The 27,295-nt window shown below is 50.1% G+C and overlaps 1 protein-coding gene across 1 annotated transcript; it reads left to right on the top strand.

Annotated features, from left to right (window-relative positions):
* The first annotated feature begins 10 nt into the window (after positions 1 to 10).
* On the top strand, positions 11 to 23,506 carry C2CD2L (C2CD2 like). The gene is made up of 14 exons (XM_082200419.1): positions 11 to 511; positions 10,959 to 11,054; positions 13,405 to 13,524; positions 13,882 to 13,992; positions 15,658 to 15,774; positions 16,782 to 16,896; positions 17,401 to 17,524; positions 17,992 to 18,056; positions 18,404 to 18,531; positions 19,396 to 19,558; positions 20,341 to 20,439; positions 21,308 to 21,441; positions 21,896 to 22,169; positions 22,313 to 23,506. Exons 1-14 carry the CDS (start codon positions 158 to 160, stop codon positions 22,534 to 22,536), a joined length of 2,124 nt encoding a protein of 707 aa, XP_082056545.1. The 5' UTR covers positions 11 to 157; the 3' UTR covers positions 22,537 to 23,506.
* Positions 23,507 to 27,295: the final 3,789 nt, after the last annotated feature.

The following is a 27,295-nucleotide window of genomic DNA, read 5'->3' as shown; positions in this document are numbered from 1 at the left end:
GTCGGGAAGGAAGGCGAGAAGGAAGGAAGGAGAGCGCTGCGCGCCTCCCCCTGTAGCTGGAAGCCGGCGCGGAAGGAGGCAGGAAGCGGCTCTCTTTCCTCGACGCCCCTGCCCCGGAGAGCGCGCGATGTGCCGCGACGCCCCGTGAGCCACCGCCATGGAGCCGGAGCCGGAGCCGGGGCTGAGCTTGGGCTGGGCGGCGCTGGTGCTGCTCTTCGCCGCCTCGCTGCTCACGGTCTCGGCCTGGCTCTTGCAGTTCGCCCGCGGCTTGTGGCGAGGACGGCGCCGGCCGGAGAAGGAGGCGCCGTTGCCGTCGCGGGGCCGAACCGCGGCTGCCGGCCTCTGGGCATCCCTGCGGCGCCTGGGCTCGGCCCGGGAAGCGGCCGGCTCCGAGGGGGCGGCGGCGGGGGCCCGCGGCTTGCTGGCGTCGCTCTTCGCCTTCCGAGCCTTCCGCGAGAACTGGCAGCGAGCCTGGCTGAGAGCGCTCAACGAGCAGGCCCGCCGGCACGGGGTAAGCAAGGCCGGGGGGCGGGACGGGGGTCTCCTGGCAGCAGCACCCTCCCCCCTCCCCAGGCTGCGGGGGCAGGCGCTTGGCTGCCTGGCCCCAGGGGGTCCCGGCGTGGAGAGGGGGCAAGCGGTGCGTCTGGGTAGCGCCCTCGGAGAGTGACACCGAGAGGGTGACAGGTGAGCCACCTGGGCTTCGAGCCAGCCTTCCTCGACTGCCTGCTCTTTCCCGGCACTGCCGGACCCCGCGGAGAAAGGGGCGTCCCGGGCTGAAGCCTGCGCGAGGTGGCACCCGATCCCAGAGGGAGGCGCTCTGCACGTGTTCAGAGTTCGGTCCCCAGTCCTGCCGGTGGTTCAGCCCGAGAGCCAAACGCAGCAGCAAAGACGAAAGCGGTGCGGGGTCCACTTTCTGCCCAAGGAGCTGCCCTGTCGCCGCCGCCACCGCCGCCTTCGCCAAGAGCTCCCTTTCCGCCCCCGCATTTTGCCCTGTGCAAAGCAGCAGGTTCCTCGCCGGCGCTGTCCACCCACCCCGGCCAGGCCAATTTCCCGCAGAGGTTTGGGCAGCAGCAACGACCGGGGCAGGGTCGCTTTGCCTCTAGGTGGTCTTGTCCTTCGGAGAGGGAGGGGAGGCGAAAGTTTTTATTTCTTGCTTGTATGTGCCTTTCCTTTCTCCTTTTGGGGACCCTAAAAGCCCCCAAAGCTGCTTCCCTTCCGATTGCTGTATAAAAGGTTTCGCGCATTCTCTCCCTCCTCTAATTTCGAAATGCTTTTTTTAAAAAAATAATTAAGTGGCAATAAATGGAAAGTCAGCCCTGATTTTTCCTGGAGAGTAAACCGGTTTGACTCTGGCACCACTAAAGAAGTAGGGGGGGGGGAAGGGATGCTTGTGCCATCAGCTTGCATGAGGTTGCTTGGGGTGGGGGCGGCTCCAGGGATCTGCACATCAAAGTTCCTGGGCTTCTCAGTCTTGCAGGTGCCGGGACTCCAGCTGGCAGGCTCCCGGAGCCAAAACCCTCTTCCTTGGTGTTTCTGTAAACAACATAATCAAGCGTTTCGTTACATCAGCCAAAGGTCACTGCAATTCCTTCTGGGGTGGCAAAAGTTTGCAAACAAGGGCAAAATACAAAGACTGCAATTATACTAAAGAGCATTGCACTGATAACAAGGTGGAGTTGGGTTCATCTTCCTTTTTTGCGGGGGCGGGGAGCTGCTCTTCAAGAAGGCATATTAACACAATGGGAAGGCACCCCACTCTCCTGGCTGCCTGGGCAGTGGCATTTTGGTATGTACATGTACAAGAGGCCAGGCTGACTCCTCCCAGTGCAAACTGAAACCTTCACTTGCATCTTGTTTAATGTAAATGATACCAAATCCAAAGGAAAACTGCAGTGGCAGCAGGTGTGCTCCTTCCCAGCTGTGTGTGGACAGAAAGCACCTTCCTTTGTGGCGGTGTTGGGGTGAAGGTCCTGTATCTATAAGGGCTTTCTGCTTCAGTCTTCGCTTGGATCTTCCCCCTTCCCAACCAAAGGCTTTCTGTGTGAGTCTTCCCTCTCTTGCTGAGTCTCTTCTGCCCCAGCACCCATCGCACACAGCATCCTGTTAAAGGAAATGCAAGCTGTCTTCTGATACTGTTGCATTCCTGTCGCCCTATTTGGTGTGGCTACAAATATGTTGATAGAGAGAATGAGTCTAAGCCAGCGCAGGGCAGCTTCATCATAAACCTGCATAGTAGATGTGGGCCAACTTGTGATTCCCCATCTCTAAAACTGGAGTAATGGTGACCTCTGGGAGTTGGTGACTCTTCCTTGGGAGTCTTTTGTGTACCTAGAACTAGGGAGGGACACCTTTTCCAGCACCACTCCTTCAGTGCTGGAAATCCAGAGCTGCTGCACCCACCTCCCTGGGTGGCCTCTGTTCAAGTACTTCCAGCAGGAGAGAGCCCAGCCACCCATCCAGGGTTGCTGGTTCTGTTTCCAAGCTGCTCTTACAATCCAAAGGGTTCTCCTCGTTTTCAGCCCAAATCTCCCCTCCTGTAATGTAAGGTTATTCCGTCTAGCCCTGCCTTCTGGAGCTGCAGAGAAGGCCAGTCTTTGCCGCTTGCCTGCAAGAAGAGTACGTACTCCCATATTCCTCCCCCTCTTCAGTCTTCTCTTCTCCCAGCTAATCCTACCTTGTTCCTTCAAGCTTTCCTAAGGGGACAACTTGCTTTCCATTCCATCTTTTTTGGCGTCCTCTGAACCCATTCCAATTTGTTTGCTGTGCTCCATAGCACGTCACAGGCGCTTCTCTGTTCTGCTACCTGTACAGAGGCTGAGAGCCATAAATGCCTTTCTTGGACACACAGGATAGCTCAGTTGGTTAGGGCATGGTGCTGAGAATGCCAAGGTTGCAGGTTCAATCCTTGTATGGGACAGCTGCATATTCTTGCATTGCGGGGGTTGGACTGGATGATCCTCAGCGTCTTTTCCAACTCTACGGTTCTATGCTTCTGTAACCATATACAACAGAATATCAATATGTTATGGTTTATATGCATGGTTTCCTGCACTAGACAGATTCCCAGGCAGAAAAATCCTCTTAGGTGAAGCCTATTGGAAGCCTGTTGGAAGAACTCAGGATATGCATTAGGTTCACACCCACCTACTTGAGAAATCTGCTCATAACTAGCCAGAGTGAGTAGATTGATAAGGGAGCAGGCATGACTAGCTCACGGGTGGGAGGCAACATTAGAAGCAAAAGGAATAGAATAAAGATGGCAGCTCTAGCTGTTTCCGCAAGATCTGAATTTTAAACCGGAGCCAGATTGAAAGAGCAACCAGTAATGACCTTTGCAGCGGCAGGGCGGAAACCTAATCACGCTTGCAAGCTGTCAGCTGATCAGCGTGAGAAACCGGGCAGGAGCCTTTCCTGCCCTTTGTGAGGTGCTTCTGTGGTCTCAAAAACAAGCAGGTTTCATGTGACCAAACCTCACGTAGGTATTGGGGTCCTTTTTCATTACAGATATTATGTAAGGAAGCTGACAAATATGATACACCAAAGCATCCCCCCTTTTTTATTTTGCTAAAGAGCATCCTAAGCCCAGTTCCTCTGTGGTCTTTCCTCTGTGGTCCCAAGAACCTGCCCTGCGGGTCTGCTTGGGCTCTCTTGGCATAGCTGGAATATTCCATGCCTGGCAACCAGTTTCCAGGATAGTGGTGCAACTCTTCCAGCTTTTCAGGATAGGCAGAAGCTTGGGGGGGTCTCCAGAAGGGACCAACCCTGTTTGTGGAGCTTCTTTTCAAAGAGGAGGCTGCTCTGCTCAAGGCCTCTTAGGATCCTGCTGGCGTTGCTTAAATTTCCCCAATGACAGGGCTGATGAATGATGGTGAGAGCTTAAATGGGAGCTCAGTGCTCTGTACCTGAGAAACAGCTGCTGATGTTGCTGCTGCTGTTATCTCTGCTTATCTGAGAGTGTCTCCATCATTGGTGCCTTGGATCCAGATGGCAAGGGCACCACAGGGCACTCTCAACACCTGCAGAGCTCTGTTACTCCGGAGGCTGTCCAAAGTCTGATCCTGAGAGTTCTTCAATGCCAGCTTTTTCCATGGTTTTAAATTAGACTGGTTACTTTCCTTTGGTATTTGATCATATTGTGCTCTTTGGAGTTACCTCCTTTGTGTCCTCTGGATGATTTTAAACCATCAAAATAAGCTAAAACAAAAAAAGGACGTGTTTAGGAATAGGAATTGTACACTGTTGAGTAATCAGTTGTACTACCTGTCAAGCCCTCTCGTTTAACATAGGTGAAATTCAGTTTTAGCAGAGTACTGATGGGCTTTGGTGATTTGCCACTGAAAACATTCTGGCCTCTTAATAAGAAGCTTTTTCTCTCTAACCCGCTGCCCCCCCCCCGCCTAATCCACAATGACTGCAATGATTATGATGATCTTTCATCTGGGGAGCAAGGAGGGGCTTAAGGCCGGATCCTTCTCTGTGCAATCAGTGATGAAAACTTCTCTCTCTCCCTCTGAAAATCCAAGAGGAATCTGGGATAAATGTTCTTTTGGAGGCAACTGATCTCAGGTCCCCTCTGGATAGGATTATTTTTAGCTCCTTCTGATGTCACAATTTTCCCCTCTTAGCAATTTGAATTGTAGAGAAGCCATACAGAAATCTATTTTATGGAAAAAACAAAAACCCTGGGATGATTGGGGGGAGAGAGAGCTAATGAGAATTGGATAATAATAATAATAATAATAATAATAATAATAATAATAATAATAATTTTTTATTTATATCCCATCCTCCCCAGCTGAAGCTGGGCTCAGGGCGGCTAAATTTTTTAGTTTCATGCAAATGAAAATCCTTAAAAATGTGCTGGGTGGAAAAGATGTGTATGTATGTGGAACTCTTCTTCCTCTCCCCCCTTCCCACCTCTCATTCCCTTTTAGCATTTCCCAGTGCACTAGACTTAAGATTCTACGTCTTTTGCCTCAACCTTTCCCTCTAATTCTCCACCAGCATGTGCAGGAAGGAGACAGCAAGAGCCATTCCCATTCTGTTTGAGGCCAAGCTCCTTTTGCATTTGGGAGTGTGAAGTTCCTTGTTTTGGGACTGAGGCATCGGGCTTCACATCTTCCAGTGATTTACCACAGACAGCTGACTCAACGAACTTCTGTCATCTTTCCTGCTCATATTTTAATGACTTAAAGCATTATTGCTGCCCAAGCAGATGGGAATCACATTCTTGGGACTCATGAAATAGCAGTCTTTGTTGTTCACAAGCATCCTGTTCAGATGACAGTGCATCCCAGCATTTCTGGAAGGCATGCAGGGAACCCTACACAGCCAAATTAGGGTTAAGAAGAAACCTTACTTCTAGATATTGGGTCATACTCTGCAGGCTTTCTGGCCCTTCCTGAATATTCTGAGTATTCAAGAGTTCTAGATTTTGTTGGTTCTCTTGATATTGCTGTGCTTTCCAGGCACATCAATCCAATAGTAAAGGGTTTACAATTCTCATAATTTTTCATGTTCCCAGTTTTTTATTTTTGTTGGCTTTAATGAAACCATACTAGAAACCAACTGTATATTTCCTAGCTTGCATTTTTATTTCATCCAGGGCTTTTTTTCAGCCGGAGCTCAGCTCTGGCACTTCTCAGGTGAGCGTGATTGCCATTCTTACCAGGATTGCCAAGGAGGAAGTTTGTGGTGAGCTCCAGCAACTCTTTTTCTAGAAAAATAGCCCTGATGGCATCTTACGGTTGTTTTCTCTTGTGTTAAATTCTCACATTTCTTTTAGATGGTGGCTTCTGCTCCTTCTCTTGTTAGAGCAGTCCAGGGATCACCATTTGTGCCCTTTGGAGAAGGAGCGTTGCTCAGTGGTAGCAGAGCACTTGCTTGGCCTTCACCAGGTGACCAGGTTCAGCTCTTGACATCTCCGGTGGGCTGTTGCCAGTCAAAAGAGACAGTACTGGGGCAGATGATGGACAGATTGGAAGCTGCCTAATACTGAGCCAGTTTACGTGAGATAAAATAGAGCTGGCAACATACGTGGCGGCATGTCTCTGTTGCTGTGAGGACATGATAAGGATCATGGTAAGGTTGACAGTAGACCTCTACTGGCCACAATGAAAAGGGCTTGACTTAACTTCCATCTCCAAGCTTTAAAGTGTTTAATTGCCCTGGTCAGAATGTCGTTGAATTTTGCCAATTCGGAGAACTTGCGTGAGTCATTTGATGGTGCTCAGAGCTGACTGGAGCAGGGCAGGATTGGGCTGCTTTTTCCTCCATCCTAGGGGCTTTGTGGCTTAGAGACCCCAATAGCCCTGCATGCTTGCCATCCTCTGTAGCCTTCTCTTCACCCAGTTTCTGTTTCCATGACTTTTCATTTTCGGAACAAATCCAAACCTCCTACCTATCTCTAGGCCTTTTCTAGTTGTGAGCTGGCACAAGAGGCACCGTTTGGAGAGAATGGAGGCTCACGATTGATCTTGTGCCCTCTGTGCCAGTTGAGGAGTGGTGCCCTGGAGCTACTGCCCTCAGAAACCTGGAGGCTAGAGGTGGCTGCTGTCCAAGGTGCTTCCCTTCCAGAATGGATCTCTGGGTTTTATACCTGCTTGGCTTACGGAAGAGTCACAAGACCCCCTTCCCCCGCTCCACACAAAAAGTCATGGATTCACCAAGTTGGTCACAATGTGCTCCACTCCACAAGGCAAGCAAACAGCTGCTGAAGCCTCCTGATACCCATTGTAGTCCATGCGTTAGACTGGATTACTGCAATGTGTCTGGAAACTCCAGCTAGTGACTAGATTGCTGGTGAGGGCAGGTGGCTGACAGCATGTGACGCCTCTGCTAAAATATCTCTACTGGTTGCCCATGAGCTACCTAGGTAGGTTCAAGGCTCTTGTGTTGATGCACAAAGCCCTGAACAGCTTGGGCCCAGCATACCTTGAGGACCATCTCAGCCCTTGTATCACTGCTTGATCATCTGCAGGAGCACAGTTATAGTTGTCCCCCGCGGTATACAGGTCCAACCAGCCTCAATCAGAAGTCAGGCATTTAGTGTCACTTGTCCCATGAGCTGGGAACATGCTTCCAGCAGAGATTCAGCAGGCATTTATGCTGCTAACTTCCATGCGCCTCTTGGCTTTATTATGCTGTGCAGCTGTTCACATTTTTTTCTTTCTTTTTCTTTAACTAGCCAGTCACTTTCGTGATTATTTGTATGGTTTTCCACCCTGATATTTAATGATGCAGTCATGCAGAAAGACATTTGGAAATTAGAAATAAATACGTTATGCTGAAGAAGGTTGTCAAGGAATCAGGCGGCCAGTGTGAGGCTGGTCTCTCCCAGAGAGCGTGGCATACTATAAATATAAATGTCTATTTCGTTGTTGGTTGGGGGAAGATTAATCCCAGGGAAGCCAAAACCTTGTGAAAAAGAGATGCTTGCCTTATAGGCATCTCGGCCTTTATAAACCAACAGAATTACTGATGCACACATGCTGTTGGATGCTTCAGTCTGCATCCACACAACAACCTTGCACTGATTTTTTTGGGGTGGGGCATGTCTAAGCATTCTTTGAAGGTGTACATGTGTCTCTCTAGGGAGACCTGCCCGGGTTGTTGGTTGTTATGCTCTCAGTGTTTGTGGTGCTTTGTGGAGTCTTTCTGGGCAGGGACCTGGGCAGGCTAAAGGTTGAAGACAAGGTGGAAGTGAAACTCATGGATAGGAGGTTGTGTCTCCAATTATATGACCTTGGTTTTCAGAAGGGGAGGAGAGGACTTGAGGGATGGTGCCAAAGGCCATATAGAACAAGTGCATCATGATGAAGGATTAGAAGGAACATACAGGTGCTCTGAGGGCCACCAGATGGGTGGAGTTGTTGGAAGCAGATGGAGGAATGAGCGGGAGGAGCTGGGCAGGGATGTCTTGGGAGATGCCTGCAGAAAGTTTGATGGGGAAGGGAGTATGGCCTGAAAGGCCTGAATAGCTCAGTGGTAGAGCACGGGGTTTTCATGCAGGTACTGTAGCATTTCCAGGTAAGGCTGGGAGGGAATCCCTGCCTCAAACCCTGGACAGCTGCTGTCAGTCTGTGTAGGCAGCACTGAGCTAAATGGGCCAATGGTCTGATTCATTATAAGGCAGCTTTGCTAAGGACCAAGAGTTTGTTCTGGATCCAGGAATTGTCCCGAAGGCCTTGGCGGAGATGTGTTTTGTGGCTGGATCAACAAGAGAGCTGAATAACCCCAAGGGCTAGGGAAGAGCTGCCCTTCCTTGCTGTGTGCTTCAATGGGCCGGGGAAGAGGGAGGAGGAAGGTTGCAGCAGCGTCTGTTTGGACTGGCAAGGAAGGTGATGGTCTTAGTGCCTCTGACTGGGGGCAGGGCGGCCTTCCCTTGCTCTCCCTGCAGGGCAATGGCACCTGACCAGCCAAACCTGTTTTGCTCCAGGTTGGGCTAAGCTGCTTTCTTGGGGCTGCCACAGTAAGCCCTCTTGCAGAGTGGAATTCACTGCCAGCAACCAATGTTTGCATTTCTTCCTGGAGATCAAGGCTTGTTTGGGGAGAGTCCCAGCCATGAGAGCGGAGGCTTCCTTCTCCAAGTTGGTGGCAGCAGAGAAAGGCTGTGAGTGGATCCGCCTCAGTGGATCCCAGCGTTCAGAGAAAGGGGCACTTCAACAAACTGGAGGGCAGCAGCCAGCCAGCCAGCCAGCCAGCCAGCCAGCCAGCCAGTCTCTCCTCGCCTCTAGTTGCTCAGAGACTGTCCAACGTGACTGCCAGGGTCCTGCCGAGTGCGGAGGCAGCCTCTGTGCTGCCACTCGCTGGGCCAGCTTCCCCCCCACCCCTGGCTCCCATGGCAACTCTGCCTTTGCTTAACCTGCGTGCCTTGGCCAGCCTACGGATCTGAGATTTGAATGGAGGGGAGTGCTGCTTTCACAGCAGTTCCTTGGCTGCTGGGCACACAGTAAATAATACCTTGAGAGGAGGAACTGCAGCAAACTGGGAACTCTCCTTGCTGCTTGTGAAGCACAGAACTCTTTTTTTCCTGCCTTCGCTTTTGCCTTGTTGCCAGGAACTGCCCAGCAGGGCACAGCAATCTCTTCTTTTTCCAAACAAGCAACCACTGCAGGTCTGTTGTTAGAGGAGTTATTGATTCGGGGCTGCCTGATCTAGTGTTCTGCATGGTGCTTATTGGGTCAAAATCGCACAGACTGCTGATTGCTTACATCTGGGGGAAGCTTCACCTGCCAAATTTCCCCATTGTGTTTCTATTCAGCTGCACGCAACCCCTGCCAGAAACTATGGTCGCAACCTGTGTGGTCCTCCCTCCCTCTGCCCCAGGACCACTTGAATCTGGAATTCTCCTGTTTCATTCTCACTTCTGCAGTGAAGTCAAGTTTTCTCCTTTCCCCCACTGAATTATGGGGGGAGATCAGTGTTAGAAACTCAGATATATGTGAATAGCCAAATGGCATCTTAAACCTAGGTTATGGACACCACAACCGAGTGTTTTTGTGGTGATATATTATTATTATTCATTTAATTTCTAAACTGCTTTATATTTTAAAGAAAAAAAATCCCAAAGCAGTTTACAACACATTAAAACATCAAATAAAACAATCTAGAATAAAACAAATGCATGCTTCAAGGAGAATATTTCAGACCCTTCTCTAAGTGACATTTTGCTTTCACCATATTTATTTACCTGCTTGATTTATAGAGCTGCCCCGTAGGTGGTGTAGTGGTTAGAGTGTCGGACTAGGACCTGGGAGATCAGGGTTCAATTCCCCGCTCAGTCATGAAGCTCACTGGGTGACCTTGAGCCAATCACAGCCTCTTAACCTGCCTCAAGGGGTCATTGTAGGGGTTAACTAGGAAAGGGGGCATGGCATGAACCATGTACTCCTTGGTGGAAAAGGTAGGATGTACATGTAATAAATAAGCTCTTCTGCTTAGCTGTTTAAGAAAGCTGGAAGGGTCAGCCAGATGGAAATGTCAGCTGTCAACCTGGCATCCAGAGTTCTCCAGGTGGTTGCAATTGGACTCATGCCAGTCGCAAAATGCACCTGGTGGGGGGACAATAATACAGATTTAACTTACAGGGTTGTTGTAAAGAGTCCAACTAGATAATGTATGTGAAGCACTTTGAACATTTTGAAGAGTTATACAATACAAATACAAAGCCTTATTATTAGATGCTTCCTTTGGGGGTTCTCTAAGGGACGCAGTTGGCGCTGTGGGTTAAACCACAGAGCCTAGGACTTGCTGATCAGAAGGTCGGCAGTTCGAATCCCCATGACGAGGTGAGCTCCCGTTGCTCGGTCCCTGCTCCTGCCCACCTAGCAGTTTGAAAGCACGTCAAAGTGCAAGTAGATAAATAGGTACCGCTCCGGTGGGAAGGTAAACGGCATTTCCGTGCGCTGCTCTGGTTCGCCAGAAGCGGCTTAGTCATGCTGGCCACATGACCTGGAAGTTGTACGCCGGCTCCCTCGGCCAATAAAGTGAGATGAGCGCCGCAACCCCAGAGTCGGACACGACTGGACCTAATGGTCAGGGGTCCCTTTACCTTTACCTTGGGGGTTCTCAAGCTTCTTTGGACTATAACTCAGTGGGGAGGTCCAACTTACTAGGGTCTTCTCTATGGAGTGAGAATTGGAAATAACTGGCTTGAAAGTCAATTCTGAGTCCTTGCCAGAGGTGGAGAAACAGTGGCCTTGCAGATGCTGCCAGACTCCTACAGTGCCATTGGCCACATTGCCTTGGACTGATGGGAGCTGGAGGACAGCAACATCTGGATGCTTGCAGGGGATTCCTCGGTAGTCCGTGAGCCTTGTGAAATGCCTCTGCCCATCCCCTGTGCCATGGCTGGTGTGGCAAGGCTTGCTTTGCCCTTGTAGATATGCACCCATTTTCAACTATTTGTGTTGGGGTTTCCCAGCCTGGGGAGTAACAAGTTTTTCTTCTTGACCCAGAGCTCAGTCCAGATTACGTTTGAGGAGAGTCCTCAGCAACTACCGGCTGTCAAGATTGACCACGTGACATGCACGGACCAGTCGGAACGCAGTATGGTAGGCTGCTGCTGTCGCATCCTGATCCTTGTGCTGTTACTTTTCCCTGCCACCACCTTTAGAGGGGAGCACAATGTTAGATCGGGGGGGGGGGAGCAGCGAAAGCCATTGGGAATTTATTTGCTAGCCGGTCTTCACCTTGGCCTTCAGTGCTCAGAACCAAACCACTGGAAAGCTGCCCTGATCCAGACAGCTGCGCTGCCCTCTTCCTGCCATTCTTTGCAATGCTCAGGCTCTGTTTTTGGATTGCAGATTCCTGTGTTAATTTGCACTGCTGAAATTGTGGCCGCTTAAAGGGGCTTCTGCGTTGGGCCTGCCCAACTTTGTTTAGTATGAGCAGGAAGATTTGGCAGCCTCAGGAGCTACACAGATCTCCTGACAGATGCTCTTGGCACTTTCAGTGTCAGATGAAAACATACCTGCTGAAAACTACCAGTCTAACATTCAACCAAGACCAGGGAGGGGAAACCTCAGACCCATGGGTAGAATGTGGCCCTTGCAGGCCTCTCTTTCCGGCCCTTGGGACTCTCCTAGGCCACACCCCTGACAGATCCTGCTCCATGCCCTCCTTGAGTATTGTTTCTTGCCTGTTGCTTGCCTGGGTGGACGTTAGAGGGGTATGTTTGAGTATGTGTGGAAGCAAGCCTACTGCATGGAAGTCAAAATAACATCTGTTGCTCCACCCACTTTTCTTCTGGCCCCACCCACCACTGGCATGTGGCCCTTAGCAGCTGCCTAGAAGGGAATGTGTGGCCCTCTGTCTGAAAAGGATTCCCCATAGACAGTGGGGCTGTGAGGCAGAGAATCTGAAAGGGAATATTTTGGAGAAGGTCAAACACGATGACTCCCTCAAAGTACAGAGCAAGAAGAATTACCGACGAAAGAAGAATGGAGGATGAAGTTGATGGACTATGCTGAATTAGATGAATTAACAGGAAGGATTCAAAACCTGTGGGATCAGAGATTCTTAGAGGACTGGAGTAAATATATGAACTATTTGAAAAGTAATTGTGATGAACAGATTACGCTAGTAGGACTGCAACAAGTTTTGTAAGGTGGATTATTTGAAATATTACAAGAAAGACTATGAAAAGAATTATTAGTTAAGGATAATTAAATGCAATATAGAAATTAAGAAATGCAGAATAAGTGATAAAGAACGAAAAATCATCAGAGGTGTTGACGGAAGTCTAAAACGTATAAGATGAGAAGATCTATTGTATGACTGTTGGAACTGATATGTTAAAAAATCAATAAATATATATATAAAACAAAGTATGGAGCCACAGAAAACCCCATAGTTTGAGGCATGTGGGCATGAGCTATGGGAGTGCACTCTGTATATGGCCAAATGAACTGCTTCCCCAACTTTCCTCCCGGCTTCACGCATTTCACTGCGTGAAGGGCTGAGTTGTGGTTAGTGATGTTTAAGACCCCCACTCCCAGGGACCGGGAGGGAGGGAGGAGTCAGGAAAGGTCCAAAAGGAGAAGTTAGTAGTGATTAGAGAGAGATGGTGTGAAAGCGACAGGGAAGGAAAGATACCAAGGAGCACCACAAGAAACACGCGGCGGTCAACAGGTGATCAAAGAAGAGTTAGCTGTTCTGTGCAGGATCTAGGCAGTGGGTCTTGCATGAATGTTTAATTGCCGCAGCAGCAGAGGCTGGAAGCTCCTGCCGTGACATGGGGAAGACCAGGGCAGAATCTGGGCAGGAAATCAGAAAAGAACCCATGATTGTCAGCAGGCATGAGGGGAAACACATTTGCTGTGGAGAGAATGAGTGTCCCCCACTTTGCACCATAAGCATGCAAGGGGGAATGGGGGTGGGGGAGAGGTGTTCCTTCCAAGGCCACATGCTTGAGTGCAGGGTTTATGTTTACGTATAAAATGAGAGTGATGTAGTTTGGAAAATCATTGTAATTATAATTATAATTTATTAATTATACCCCGCCCATCTGGCTGGGCTTCCCTAGCCACTCTGGGCAGCTTCCAACAAAATATTGAAATACAGTAATGCATCAAACATTAAAAGCTTCCCTAATAATAATAATAATAATAATAATAATAATAATAACATTTATACCCGGCCCATCTGGCTGGGTTTCCCCAGCCACTCTGGGCGGCTTCCAGCACATATAAAAACATAAGGGAGGTTGAATCATTTCCCCCTACCAGCTGACCCTAGTTGTGCCCAAATGGAGGTGTCTGGGACTGGGCGTAGTAGTAACAACAGACCCCTGACTGTTCCCCTGAACCGTCTTCCCTGCCTGCTGCTCTTTGTCACCTGCCTTCTGGCTGGCCCTCCAGCTGGGCACAATGACCGTCTCTCCCTTCCCGTCTCTCCTTCCAGATGTTGTGTTGCCACCTTTCTGCCAGCACCCTGCAGTTCCCTGTCTCAGTCACTCAGCAGTCTCCAGCTGCCGTTTCCATGGACACCTATCACGTCACCTTGGCTGTGCTGCAGGCCCAGGTAACTGTGGGGCTGGGGGCCGGGGCTTTCTCTCCTTCCCACCCCTGCCCACTCCACCACCCTGTGTTTCCCCCCTGCCAGAGAGTTTGCCCTGGGCCAACCTCTGAGTTATTGTGGGCAGAGGCTGCTACTGGCAGGATTTGTGCCTGGGCGGGTCTGCAGGTAGAGGCCTCTGCCTATTTTGCTTAAGTCTATTTTGCATAAAAGCTTGGGTTGCGATATTGTTTACTTGGGTGGTTTTAGATGAATATTGCCAGCCTACAGATTATACAAAATAGGTGGGTATAAATATCTTTGTGCAGATAATGGTGGTGGTGATGACGATAAGCCTTTTTTTTTTTTTTTAACCTGGGCCAGTTGGAGATCCACCTGGAGGAGATTCATGATGAAGGGCTGCTGGTATCCTGGGCATTCAAAGACAGACCAGAGCTGAACCTGTCCGTCGTTCCAAGGCTCCAGCTACGTGAAGTGAGCAAACAGATGAGCATTGCTGGGTGGAAAGTCACACTTGCCTGTTCTGCAAGGGGGAGCCAGAGGACTCCACTGGTCCTGATTCCACACACATGGCTGCTTTTGAATTCTTCCCTCCTGCTAGAGAAAGCTCAGTGGCACACCCCTCATTTGGCTACCGTGTGTGCAAGGCTAGTGAGACTGCAACAGAAGCAGCAAAGCAACTTGGCGAAATCAACAAGTTCATTATGCCGAAAGCTTTAAGGACCTAGATCCCACTTCATTCTGTGCCTGGAGCCTTCTCCTAAAAACTGCAGTGATATATATATACACGTGGGGGAGTGGTGGTGCCAGTGGTAATGGGGGGCTAGAATTGTAACCAGCGAGGTCAGAGGGAAGTTAAAAGTACAGATTATGCAGAAGCTGATTGGTGACCCTTTGCAAAGCGCTATTGCTCTTAACACAAATAGTCAGCAGTGATAAGCAGTGGATGTTTTTCCATCAGGGCAAATGGGGGGGGTGCCTTCTCCATTTCACTCTGCCTTCAGCCAGCCCCCACTTGCCTGCCTTCTTCCTTACAAATATCAGCATTGGCTGTCAGCTTCCTCCTCCTTGGCCTCTTGTAGAGCTCAAAAGGGAGGAGGATGGGGACAAAACTAGAATTAATTGGTTTCACCTACCAGCCACTTCTGGACAGCTAATGAAGACATGCAGCGTGCTGAAAATCTGTTACTCTGATTCAAGCCATCAGTAATAGAACCAAACTCACTCCCGAGCTTGTCCTGGGCTCTCACCTCCATGCTCCAGCAGGGTGGACATATGTCCCTGTCTTTCAAGCAAACCTACATGGGCTTACTTGCTGAACACGATGCTACATTCAGAGGGAGCAAAAGTGGCTTCTCCATAACATGAGACACCTTTACATAGGAAAGTGCTGCCAGACTTGCCTTGCTTTTCAGTGGGGCCATTTCTGCAACCTGCTCAGGACGCCCCTGAAAGGACCTGCGTTGCTGCGTTGGGGTGATCAAATGAAAGCTTTGTATTCTATAACTCCCGACACCCGGCTGGTGCTACAGGAACACTTGATAGGAGCTCCTTTCCTGGGGTCAGTGGAGGGCGCAGCTTGCAGATTTAACATATAGAATAAGAGAAGAACAGACGTTTAGAGAAGTTTGGAAAACGTTTATTGAATATATGGGGGAAATGCGTACACTTGAAAATGTTGGCAGCATTAAGATAAATTCAACAGTGTAAATAAGTTTTGATGGATACAACAGTGGAATACTGAATGGTTTTATTTTAGTAAAATGTGCAGGGATTAAGATATGCAAAATGAACCATGGAAAGAGGAGAAGGGGAGCCATTGACACTTTAAGGATGTTTAAAATAGTATTTTAAATTGTAAAACAGAAAATTTAATTTAAAAATTTATACACACACACACACAGAGAGAGAGACAGAGAGAGAGAGAGAGAGAGAGAAAGACAGAGAGAGAGAGTATATATATATGGAACACTTGATAGAAGCTCCTTTCCTGGGTTCAGTGGAAGTCTTGAGAGGGTGACGCCTCCCTTTGGCTGCAGGTGCTTTTTAACCTTCCTGTAAAGGGGGGACATTCTCTACAAGAAATGCAGTCTTTCCCACCTTCTGGGCTTGTTTTCTGACCTTATTTTTGTGATCCAGGAGAATGACGGGAAAGTGGACCTGTCCACCATAAAGGACCTGATTGAGGACTCTGTCGTCAGCACTCAGCCTGCCATGATGGTGAATCTGAAGGCCTGTGTAGCTGGCAGCAATGCGGTAAAGATCTTTCCCACATTGGTGTGTTGCTGTTGAGTGAGGGGACTCTTCCTTCTAGCCCAGTATGAGTGGGGGACTTTGGAATCGGCCTCGGCCCAGTATACCTGAAGGATCATCTCCGCCCCCATCGTTCAGCCCGGACACTGAGGTCCAGCTCCAAGGGCCTTCTGGCGGTTCCCTCCCTGCGAGAAGCCAAGTTACAGGGAACTAGGCAGAGGGCCTTCTTAGGAGTGCCACCCGCCCTGTGGAACGCCCTCCCATCAGAGGTCAAGGAAATAAACAACTATCTGACTTTTAGAAAACATCTGAAGGCAGCCCTGTTTAGGGAAGTTTTTAATGTTTGATGTTTTATTGTGCTTTTAGATCGAAAGGTCGGCGGTTCGAATCCCCGCGGCGGGGTGCGCTCCCGCTGCTCGGTCCCAGCGCCTGCCCACCTAGCAGTTCGAAAGCACCCCCGGGGGCAAGTAGATAAATAGGTACCGCTTACCAGCGGGAAGGTAAACGGCGTTCCGTGTGCGGCTCTGGCTCGCCAGAGCAGCGTTGTCACGCTGGCCACGTGACCCGGAAGTGTCTTCGGACAGCGCTGGCCCCCGGCCAATAGATGTGAGATGGGCGCACAAACCCCAGAGTCTGTCAAGACTGGCCCGTTCGGGCAGGGGTACCTTTACCTTTACCTTTAATATTCTGTTGGGAGCTGCCCAGAGTAGCTGGGGAAAACCAGCCAGATGGGCGGGGTATAAATAATAAATTATTATTATTATTATTTATTCTTATTCACACACCCGGATGTAGCTGGCATTTATTGTCATCCATTTGGTTTTACAGCAAGGATGGGGAGTTTTGGAACTCCAGCTCCCATCAAGCCTAGCCAGGATAGCCAATGATCGAGAGTGATGTGAATTGTGGTCCAACCACCTCTGCAGGTCCCCATTCATGTTTTGAGAGAGTTGGGGCTGCATGTGTCAGTAGTTCCCTGCTCATGTGCTTTCCTTCCTTGTTTATCTCAGGTGTCCTGCAATAAACTTTCCCAGGGGTCCCCATCCAGCACAGCTGCTCCAGTGGTGCCCAAGCTGCTTCTCCAGCATCTGCGAGCTCTGCACTTGGGCTCTGAGGAGACTCGAGGTATGATGCAGGAACAGGAAATGTTTCCAGGCCTTTGGCTGCTCTGCAGGGTGAGAGTGAACACCTGTGTTTGAAGGCATGGCATGGAGCATCCTGGCCAACTTTGGGCTAGGTGTGAAGACCCAACGTTGGCTGCATCCTCTCACCTGCAAAACCAAGCAGGCCTCTTGCCAAGGGGTTAAGGCGATCCTGTAAGCAGCATCACTACATAGCCACCTGCTTGGAGCTTTTCAAAGGGTTAAGACTCTGAAGGGAGAGCCAGATTTCAGGGGATGGGTGACTTTAGGAGTGGGGGTTTCCTTTCCAGTCCGCCGTGCATGTGCTGAAGGTGTGCAAAGATCTGGGTGGGAATCCAGGTGAGTTGGGCTGGGCAGACAAATCCCTACTCAGCATGGTGATGCTCAGCGAGTGGCCCCTATTGCTGCTTCTTTCTGGGCAGCCCCTCCCAGGGCTTATCAGGTGTCTGCATGGCCTCACCCTAATGTTGCTCTGTGCCCCTTTTAGGAAGTGGGCAGTTGTGCTGCGTGGCAGAGCTGGACAGCCCTCGGCAGCTGAAGAGGACGAAGCTGGTGCCAGCCAGTAGCTCCAGCCCTGCAGCCGAAGTGGAGTGGGCGGACAAGCTCGTTCTGTAAGGAGCAGCACTTTCTTGTTCTTTTGTGTATTTGGGGAAGGGTGTGTTGGCTGGCCAGAACCCAAGCGCTGTCTGGAGTAGGAAGCACCATCCATGGTTTGCAGCCAGCTTCCTTGGATTGTGTGTCCTGCTGCACCACTTCGGTGCTTTCCCTTCAGCACCTCCACCCAGAGGGAACAGAGCATACCTTCATCTTTGTCCCCAAATGGTGTTCTTCCGTTTCCCCTCTTACTCTGGCGAGCACTACTCATGGATCTCAAATTTGAGGATGGGAAAGGCAGCCCGTGTTTTGCAGAGGGAGAACGTTCTAAACTGCTGAATGCAGTTTTTAGAATGATTTTAGAATGTTGTATTATTTTATTGTTGTTAGCCGCCCTGAGCCCAGCTTCGGCTGGGGAGGGTGGGATATAAATAAAATTTATTATTTATTATTATGCCTGTTTCCTCTTCTTGTGCCTGGACAGGGAGCTTGGGCCGAGGAGCAGAGAGCTGAAGCTGAGTGTGCTTGGGAGCAGCAGTTCTGGAGAAGGTAAGTATTTTCTGGGACCGGCCATGGAGCTGAAGATTGCTGTGACCTGTGGGTGGCCAAGGCTGCTGGGCCTGGTGGCGGCTCTCAAATGAGGTGTCAGGGGCTGGCTGGACACTGAGAAGTGGTGGCTAGATATTGATGAGTGGGCAGTGGGAGCAGCTAGGTTGGAGACTGACTTGGAAGAAGGGATCAGTGATTTGGGGGGGTTGGACTAGATGACCGCTGGGGATCCCTTTGAACTCTACAATGCTCTATGATTTAAGTTGGCATAGCATGGGCTGCTGCCAGCGCCTGGAACCAAGGAGAATCTCCACTTGTGTTCCCTCTTTGTTGCTACTCTCTTGCAGATGTGCTCTTGGGATTTGCCACTATTCCGCTGGACTCTCCCTCCAAAGAGCCACGGGGACAGCAGCAGTACGCACTGACCCCCGGAGCTGTCAGGAAGCTGCCTGCAGGAGCAGCCATTGCACTGGAGGTGAAGTGTGAAGTGACAGGCAGAAGGGGCAAGAACTCCATGCAGGAATCTCTGGAGTAGAATAACCAGCGGCCTCTGCAGGGCTTTCCCTTTTTCAGTTTGAGATTCTGTATGCTGATGTTGGTGGTCCAGCTGCAACTTACTGGAAGGTCCCCCGCCCACACCCACCCCTGCTTCAGAGCCATTAGCCACAGGCACCAGCCTCCTTCCTTGATGTTGCCACAGTCCCTTGAGAGGCACGGACCCTTGTCTCGCAATGAACCAATTGGAAGCTGCCTCATCCTGAGTCAGACCTTTGTGTCCATCTAGCTCATATTGCCTACACTAACTGGCAGCGCATCTCCAGAATTTTGGGCCAGGGCCAGGGTCTCTCTCAGCAATGCCTGGAGAGGCTGCAAGTGAAACCTGAGTATTTAATGTTTGATGTTTCATTGTGTTTTTAGTATTCTGTTCGCAGCTGCCTACCAGTTTGGTGGCATATAAATATAAATAATATAAACATAAATATAGATATAAATAATTTATGTGAACCACCCTGAGACCTCCGGGTATAGGGCGGTATATAAATTCAATAAATAATAATAAATGATAAAATTGTTGTTGTTGTTATTGTTCTGCATGCAAATCCCTCTCCCAAGGCCAGGCCAACTTTATGTCAGGCAATTTGTCTGCAGAAAGAGCAAAGCAGGCAGGGTCTGGGGTACTGGTCTCTTCTTGTTCTGGGGCAAGAAGATCACCCGCTGTTGGAGGGAAGCTGCTTCTGCTGATGGGGAGCTGCTGTGCTGAGTGCCACCCCCACTCTGGTGTGTGTCCATGTGACCCCACCTGTCTGTCTGAAGGGTTTGCATCTGGCTCTCTTGGCAGCTGCTCTATCAGGAACTGCCGGAGCTCCAGCTGGCCTCTTCGCTGCGAACCAGCATCACCCCCACCAAAAAGATTGAGATGGACCGCACCATCATGCCTGACGGGACCATCGTCACCACGGTCACCACCATCCAGTCCAGGCCCAAAATGGACTGCAAGATTGGTAAGGGGATCCTTCTTTTAGGGTGTGCACAACCGTGTGTGTGTGTGTGTGTGTGTGAGAGAGAGAGAGAGAGAGAGAGAGTGTTAATGCATTCACAAGTGCAGTGGTGCTGCTTTGTCTGCTCCTCTGGAACGGCAAAGGCAGCCAAGAGGGACCTGCAGTTGCTAGAGAGGCCCCAGCCATTTATTATGAACCCAGCCTATTTGCCAAATGGGCCATAGTGATGGGAGTAACACCTGTGTGGAAACAGAGCATCTTTTCCAGGATCTGGAAAGATGCAGCATGTAGCTGGTGACCAATTTGTAAAGGAGATGCACTTGGCAGCAAGTGCCGTGAGAGACTGAAGGACCTCCTCGCTGCTTTTACTCTTCCCTGGTGTGGATATCTATTTCTGGGGCAGAGCACTCATGAGCCTTGGCTTAAAGTTCATCCAACGCTTTCAGGCAAAACATACATGGTGGGCAGGGTTTCTCCCGATGGAAATGGCCAGCTTCCTTCAGGGCTGTTGGGTTATATAGCAACCCCTCTGCTTTGAAGTCCCTGCATTCCCTTGGATATTGGATCCTGTGCAGCAGTACCACTCTGGCGTATAACTGCACGCCTGCTTTGAGGATACTGGATCCTGAGTTCTATCAGGGCAGGGAGTCTTCCACCTCCCCAGCAAGTGAACCGCATTGTCAGAAAACCTGGAAAGGGTGTGTTTGTTTGTGTGTGTGTGAAGCATCTGTTGGGTCTTGTGACGTGGTTTGCTGATTTTGCACCCCTTTTCTTCTGGAGCCCAGATTCACCCTCAAGGTCTCCATCGAAGGTGGAAGTGACAGAGAAAGTGACCACGATGCTTCCAGAAAATGGCTGTCCCAGCTCTTCCCCCTGCAGTAGTAGTAAGTCACCAGGAAGCCATTTTTTTGTCCTTGACCACACTACAAAGAGCTGCAAGGATTAGGCCATGGGTAGGCAAACTAAGGCCCAGGGGCTGGATCCGGCCCAATTGCATTCTAAATCCGGCCCGCGGACGGTCCAGGAATCAGCGTGTTTTTACATGAGTAGAATGTGCCCTTTTATTTAAAATACATCTCTGGGTTATTTGTGGGGCATAGGAATTAGTTCATCCCCCCAAAAAAATATATAGTCCAGCCCCCCACAAGGTCTGAGGGACAGTGGACTGGTCCCCTGCTGAAAAAGTTTGCTGACCCCTGGATTAGGCCAAGTGGCGTCCCTTTCCCTGCCCCACCTTGTGCCAGGGGAATGCTTGAAGAGTCCTTTGGGCCCAGTGACCTTGGGCCAGTCACCGCCGCCTCTGCAATCCTCTACTTGGATTGCTCAGAGGATAAAATTGGGGTGGGAGAAAGGGAGTGAGCAAGAGCCCCATACACCACCCTGAAATCCTTTGTAGGAAAGATGGGGTGAAAACAGAGTGCAGAAACTGGCTCACCTTGTATATTAAAAACAGGGTACACTTCAACATCTGTTCCGGTCAGTTTGGACCTCCAATCCAGTGTTTCCCAAACTTGGGTCTCCAGCTGTTCGTAGACTACAATTCCCATCATCCCTGACCACTGATCCTGCTAGTTAGTGATGATGGGACTTGTAGTCCAACAACAGCTGGAGGACCCAAGTTTGAGAGCCCCTGCTCTAGACAGTAGGAGTGGCAAAGAAGGAAGGTCTTCCACACCTTTTTCACTTGCCCCATAAATCAATACGATAACTCTCATATATCTATGCATATCTCTGTGTTTGTGTCTCCTCCAGGAAGCAGCCATGTGTCCAATGGCTTGGACCCAGTGGCCGAGACGGCAATCAGGCAGCTGACAGATTTGACCAATAAACCTGCCAAAAAGACCCCGACAAAGCGAAGTACACTGATCATCTCAGGAGTTTCCAAGGTAACTGCTTATCTACTTGCTTGGATTCAGCCATCCTTTCTTAGGAAGCCCCGAATGATGAAGTGGGTGGAAGAGGTGGTTCCGATCAGAGGGTGGGGACAGGGAGACAGTGACTACTTTTGGCTTCTGTTGGATCATTCTTCTGACACACTGAGAGCCAGTGTGGTGTAGTGGTCACACTGAGAGCCAGTGTGGTGTAGTGGTTAAGAGTGGTAGTCTCGTAATCTGGGGAACCGGGTTCACGTCTCCGCTCCTCCACATGCAGCTGCTGGGTGACCTTGGGCCAGTCACCCTTCTTTGAAGTCTCTCAGCCCCACTCACCTCACAGAGTGTTTGTTGTGGGGGAGGAAGGGAAAGGAGAGTGTTTGCCGCTTTGAGACTCCTTAAAGGGAGTGAAAGGCGGGATATCAAATCCAAACTCTTCTTCTCACTCACCAACCCAACCTGACCCCAGGTACCAATTGCTGAAGACGAGATGGCTCTCTCCCTTGGTTACGCTGCTTCGCTGGAGGCCACTCTCCAGGATGACTCCATTGCGACTGGCATATCTGAATATGGGCACAGCATCACTGATGCCACTCAGCAGCTGGAAGCCTCATACTCTGCCCAAAGGGAGCTGGATGAGACGACGCGCTCAGACATCTCCGAAAGGCCCTCGTTGGAGGATGTGGAATCCGAAACAGGCTCGACAGGTGCTCTGGAGACCAGGAGCTTGAAAGATCACAAAGGTGAGGCTGAGTGTGTGCCCAGGGGGTGCCCAGAACCTCAGCAGAGCTTCAACCCATTGCTTTGGCGTCGGAGAAGCTAGGGTGGTGGCATGGGATGTGGCAGAGTTCCCTGGATGTTCACATGTTTCTCTCTCCCGCTGCAGTGAACTTCCTTCGGAGTGGCACCAAACTCATCTTCCGGAGGAAGAACAAGCAGAAAGAAGCCGGGCTCAGCCAGTCTCATGATGACTTGCCCAATGCCGGTGCCAGCTCCTCTGGCAGGAAAAAATCTGGCAGCTTCTCTCGGCGCCTCATCAAGCGCTTTTCCTTCAAGTCTAAGCCTAAACCCAAGGCCAACGGGAGTACATTGGCCATGGACAAGCACTGAGACGTCAGTGGTCAAACAGTGTTCTCCAGGAGCCCCCTTTTGTCGAAGCTTTCCCCACTCCGTATCTACATCACAGCCCAGTTCCTCTCTCCTCCAGAGCCTACCTGGATGGTTGGTGTTTGATGTTTGGAGCTTTTGCCACGTAGCTATTGTGAATGCCGCTGCCTCCCGGAGGAACAAATGGCACACAATGGCCCTGTTTGTAGCTGATCTGTGTGCTCTGTCTTGGCGTGACGGGAGATGCAGACCCCCACGCTACCTTCAGCCTGAATTTGAAATCCTGGGAGTGCGCGAAGGAGAAGACTTTGGTGGTTGGATTAACAAGAACCCCTCTCCCTGTGCTGGGCCTGTGTTAAGACATGGTTACAGGGGATGAGGTAGCAATTGATGCCAGCTTATCTGGCTAAGCTGCTGGTCTTTGCCCGATTTGTGTGGACATGTCAAACGGGATGAGCCTCCTTGTGCAATCCAGTGGCTTCTTTCCTCTTCCATGGGGGCAACGGAGGTCTCCGTAGTAGGAACTCCCAGTTGTGGTCCTCTGATACAGAGGCATCTGCTGCCACCGGTTCCTACCTGGCCTGTGTTTTATGAAGATGAGAAGGGGACTTTGCACAGTGTTTGGGCAGGGAGAGGCCTCTGCCTTCTATAGAAAGAAGTGGCTCTTTCTGTGTTTTGAACCTTCTCTCTGACAAACTGGGATTAGCTTACGTGGAAGGACCGTTGCTGATCTGCCCTGCGTCAGGGCATGGAAGAGAACTCGGTGCTGGAGGAAACGGCTTCCCAACTCCCTTTGAGCCCGGAGAAAGGTCACTCTAGCAGAAACTTGTGCTTGTCTCTGAGTAGGGCAGAGGGCTGAAGCAGCTCTCCCGAAATGAGGCCTTGCGTGTACCTGAGTGAAGTTGAGCAGCACCTTTTGTAAAATCCTGCCGGATGCGACCAGAGATCCTGACAGGCAGTGTGTGTGATGGGAGGGAGGGAGGGATGGGAGGGAGGGAGAAAGGGAGGGAGGGATCTGCTTAGGCTGGGCTGGTCCCTCCCTGCAGCTTACTGAAAACAGATGAGGGGTGGGGGTGGGGGCGGGGGCTAAGGCAACGAACTCTTGGGTCATCCAAAAAGTCAGTACTCAGGTTTTGCAACAATTGCGGAAGACACTTGCCCGAGACAAAATGTATTTTTCTTGGAAGCAGAGACTGCAGGGCATTTTAGTCCAAGGAAGATGCTGGAGAAGCCCAGCCATAGTGGGGTTAATGAATCCAAGCAATCCTGTCATGAGTTCTGCAGAGGAAAGGCTTGGCCATCAATGGCCGGGCCGCTGGCAGCCTCTGGCTTCATGGTGTCCACTCCCTCCATTTTTCCTCTAATTTGTGTCTTCAAGAGAAGTTGCCCTCGTCTTCCCCTACACGAGGCCAGCTGCATCTTTTTGGCAAACCATGGCTTGTTCTGCAGTGCAAAGCATACCTAGGCAACCCCTTGCTGTGCTGCAGTTGTGGCTTCCTTGTCCCCTCTGGAGCCCCCCTCTGTCACCATTGTAGGCTGGAGGTAGCCCTCCATCCCTCTTAGTTTTGGGGTCTCTGTCTCCATCGTGGTCCAAAGTGACAGAGGCTGAAGAGGCTGGATTCTGTGTTGGAGTTGGAAGAAACTATGGGGAGAAATCCTCTTGGAGGGTGTGCTGTGGAGAGACTTCTGGCAAAGGCAGCTCGACAGGATAGTGAATTTGCCAGCCTCTAGTTGTTGCTGTACTGCAGCTCACAGAAGCCAGCTGGGTCATGGGTGATGGGAATTTCAGCCCAGCAACATCTAGAGGCCCATAAGCTCCCCAGCCCTGGTATTGAAGGAACACAGTGGAAAGGGAGATGTTGAGCTGCTGCCCTTCCCCAGAGACTTCCTTCCTGCTAAAGCACTCGTGGAGAACCTGTTGTTGCACTACAACTCCCACCAGGCCCAGCCAGCATGGCAAATGATCCAGGAGGGCAGGGGTTGGAGTCCAGCAACACCTGGAGGGCTGCAACAACTTGACTGTTCTGTGCCAGTGCTCACATGTGGAACGAGTTAGTCATCTCAATCTGCCTGCACAGTGGCTGTCTCAGCCTTGGACCAGGGACTCCACCGCATTTTAACATATTATTTGGTCTTTATTGGATAAAAAAATAATAATGGGGAGGGTGGCGGTTCTTATCCAGGGGATGTCCACCTGGCATCTTCCTGTAAGGCTCTTTCAGCAACGGAGAAGGCAGATACTTGTGGAAGCCATTTGTGCACGGGGAAAACTGATAGCTGCACTTGCCCATGGTGACCGAGGGAGGGTGGTGGCAGCAGTGCAAGTTGAAGGCCCCCCCCAGTCCATTTGAACTGTGAAGATAGGCTGTGCTGTGTGCATTGCTCCCCCCACACCTAATCCCCCCCATTCACCAACCTATCTACCTACCTCCTGGGCGAAACCCTTCACTTGAATTAAGCCAGTTTGAACACTGCAACTTTGTCCGTGTTCCCTAATTTGTCAGTTCACTAATCATGGATTCCTTAGAGGGGTTCAGGGGCTTCTTCCACTCTCTGCACTTCTGGCCATTTTTCCATTTCTGAGTGGGGTATAGATCGGGATCAGTCTTAAAAAAAATTACAGGATCATAACCCCCCCAAAGAAAAACTCCTACTTACTCTTCCACTCTGGTTTTAATAAGGTTTGCATCTTGGGGCTGCTTAAATTCGCAACAATGGTGGTATGCTTGAACCGGATGATTGGCAGGGGTTGCCTGCACCTAGACATTGTTCTTGGCAAAAAAATAAAAAAATGCAAGGGTTTCACTACAGACTTGATGGGTATGCAGACAGATTTAAATTTTGCACTTAAAAATTGATGTCAGGGATCCTGACAGAGGAAGCCTTCTGGTTGCAGATGGGTATGGGTCTCTCTGGGTTCATCTCCTCTTAAGAGGCTTTTAAATGGTTTTTTCTGTTCTTGAGATAGGCAGCTGAAGGTTCCTGGCTCCACCTTATGCTAGGAGTTGAGGCTTCATCGCCATGGCACCTTAGCCCAGGTCTTTTTCACTTTCAAAAGGCTGCTGGTGGTTCAGGATGGTCAGTGTATATATACCGTAGCTTGATGAGGAAATTAAACATAGAGATCCCTGGATACAGGTAATGAAGGAATCTCTAAGCCAGTGACCATCAAATAATTAAAAAGCCCAGGCTGAGCACAGCACAGTATGGATGTGTATCTTGAGTAGTTCAGACTTGCACTCGCTGTGCTGCCAACAGCTTGTATGGGGGCGAGGTGGGGGTTAGGGAGAACCTTTCCACTGCTCAGGGTTTATCAAGCTGAGAAATGGGCACGAGGGTCTCCCCTTGGGAACAGCATTATGTGATAAAAAATTCCAATGGAATGAAATGTGACAGACTCAGATGAATGTCTTGGGGCTGGGGGCTAAATAGTAATTTAAGGTTCTGGCATCTTCCCCTTTCGGTCTTTCCCTGTGGAAAAAAGGACTTTCCCCTAGTGCTTGCTTTTGTCAACTTTTGAATGCAACAATTTGTGGCCTTGTCTTTTAACACCTTCCCTGCCCCACCCCAACCTCCAAGCCCAATTTCCACCTGGAGTTAGGAAAACCAAACCTGGCTGGTGGCATAAGGAAGAGGTAGAGGAAGTGTTAATGTCTCACTGCCAGGCACCAGCAGGAAGGCGAGGGCGGAACACCTTGAACATTACTTAGGTTAGAACAAGCTGGGTCCCTTTGCCTTCTCTGCTCACCCCTTGTCCATCTGCATTCAGTTTCCTTTCTCCCAGGGCACCAGGAGCTTCTCATTTCATCCTTGCCATTTTAATAGGAAGGAGAGCAGGCTGTGAACTCACGGGCAGGTAATGGCTGCCCACCTGAGGCAGGAAGGGGCAGTAACTAGGCAGGGGGTGGAGAAATCTCTGAATGCTTTTTCAGTCATGTTTTGGGGTGGCAGTGAGGAGCTCCACAAGGTGGGTTTTGATGGGAATCTGAGATGCTTTGTCTCCCCACCCTGACCCCAGCCGACCACCATCCTCTACTGCTTAGCTGTCACTGCCCTCTAGGCTGTGAAACCTTTGTTCACCTTTGTGCAGGTGCTGGACCAAACCCCGCAAAATGGAGCCCAAGCTCACATGCCCCTGCTCTCCCAACACATGGGCTCCTCTGTACCTGAGGCCTTCTCTGTGGGTGGATTGTTGTAACCCCCAGATTGTTTAGATTAAAAGAAATAGGAACTGTGTAGATATTTAAAGGACTAGAAAAAAAATATTTAAGGATGATTGTGAAATTCTGCACCTTTGTATATGTTGGAAAGTTCCACTGCTGTGTGATGGGCTGGACTTTTAACTTATTAAATGGAATTGGAACCACAAGCAGTCTCCACCTTACCTGTTTCTCATAGCTGCTGGTTTGTTGGGGTTCTTTCCAGGTGGGTCTCAAATACAAATCTCCCTTCGACTTGCTTGTAAAAACAGAGGCATACCTTTTTTTTAAAGTGCGGGTGGAAATATGATGTCTGTGCTTTAACTCAGTTGGAGGAATCTTTCTAGTGGCAACTGTTCCTCGCCATGACCTCCCTTGACTCTTCTCCCATTTGAGTTGTCTAAGTTGCTTTCTTTTGCCCTCGCATTTATGACAGCTGCAGCAAACTCTGGCAGGGAAGGTTTCCTTCTGCATGATCTGTATGTAGGGGGGAAACACACAAAAACACCAACCCTCTGGAAAGTGCTGAGTTAGTGATACACTGACTCCCCTGCTCTTCCTTC

The sequence above is a fragment of the Podarcis vaucheri genome (genome assembly GCF_965113315.1).
Source record: "Podarcis vaucheri genome assembly, chromosome: 15".
NCBI lineage: Eukaryota > Metazoa > Chordata > Lepidosauria > Squamata > Lacertidae > Podarcis > Podarcis vaucheri.
The sequence above is the reverse complement of the archived record's forward strand: the minus strand, read 5'-3'. Positions and strand labels throughout refer to the sequence as shown.

Bases quoted from the DNA above. Each gene is read 5' to 3' on its own strand.
- C2CD2L (XM_082200419.1), top strand. From the start codon at position 158: ATGGAGCCGGAGCCGGAGCCGGGGCTGAGCTTGGGCTGGGCGGCGCTG. The intron at 11,055-13,404 runs GTAGGCTGCTGC...CTCTCCTTCCAG, and splicing joins ACCAGTCGGAACGCAGTATG to ATGTTGTGTTGCCACCTTTC. The intron at 20,440-21,307 runs GTAAGTCACCAG...TGTCTCCTCCAG, and splicing joins CTCTTCCCCCTGCAGTAGTA to GAAGCAGCCATGTGTCCAAT.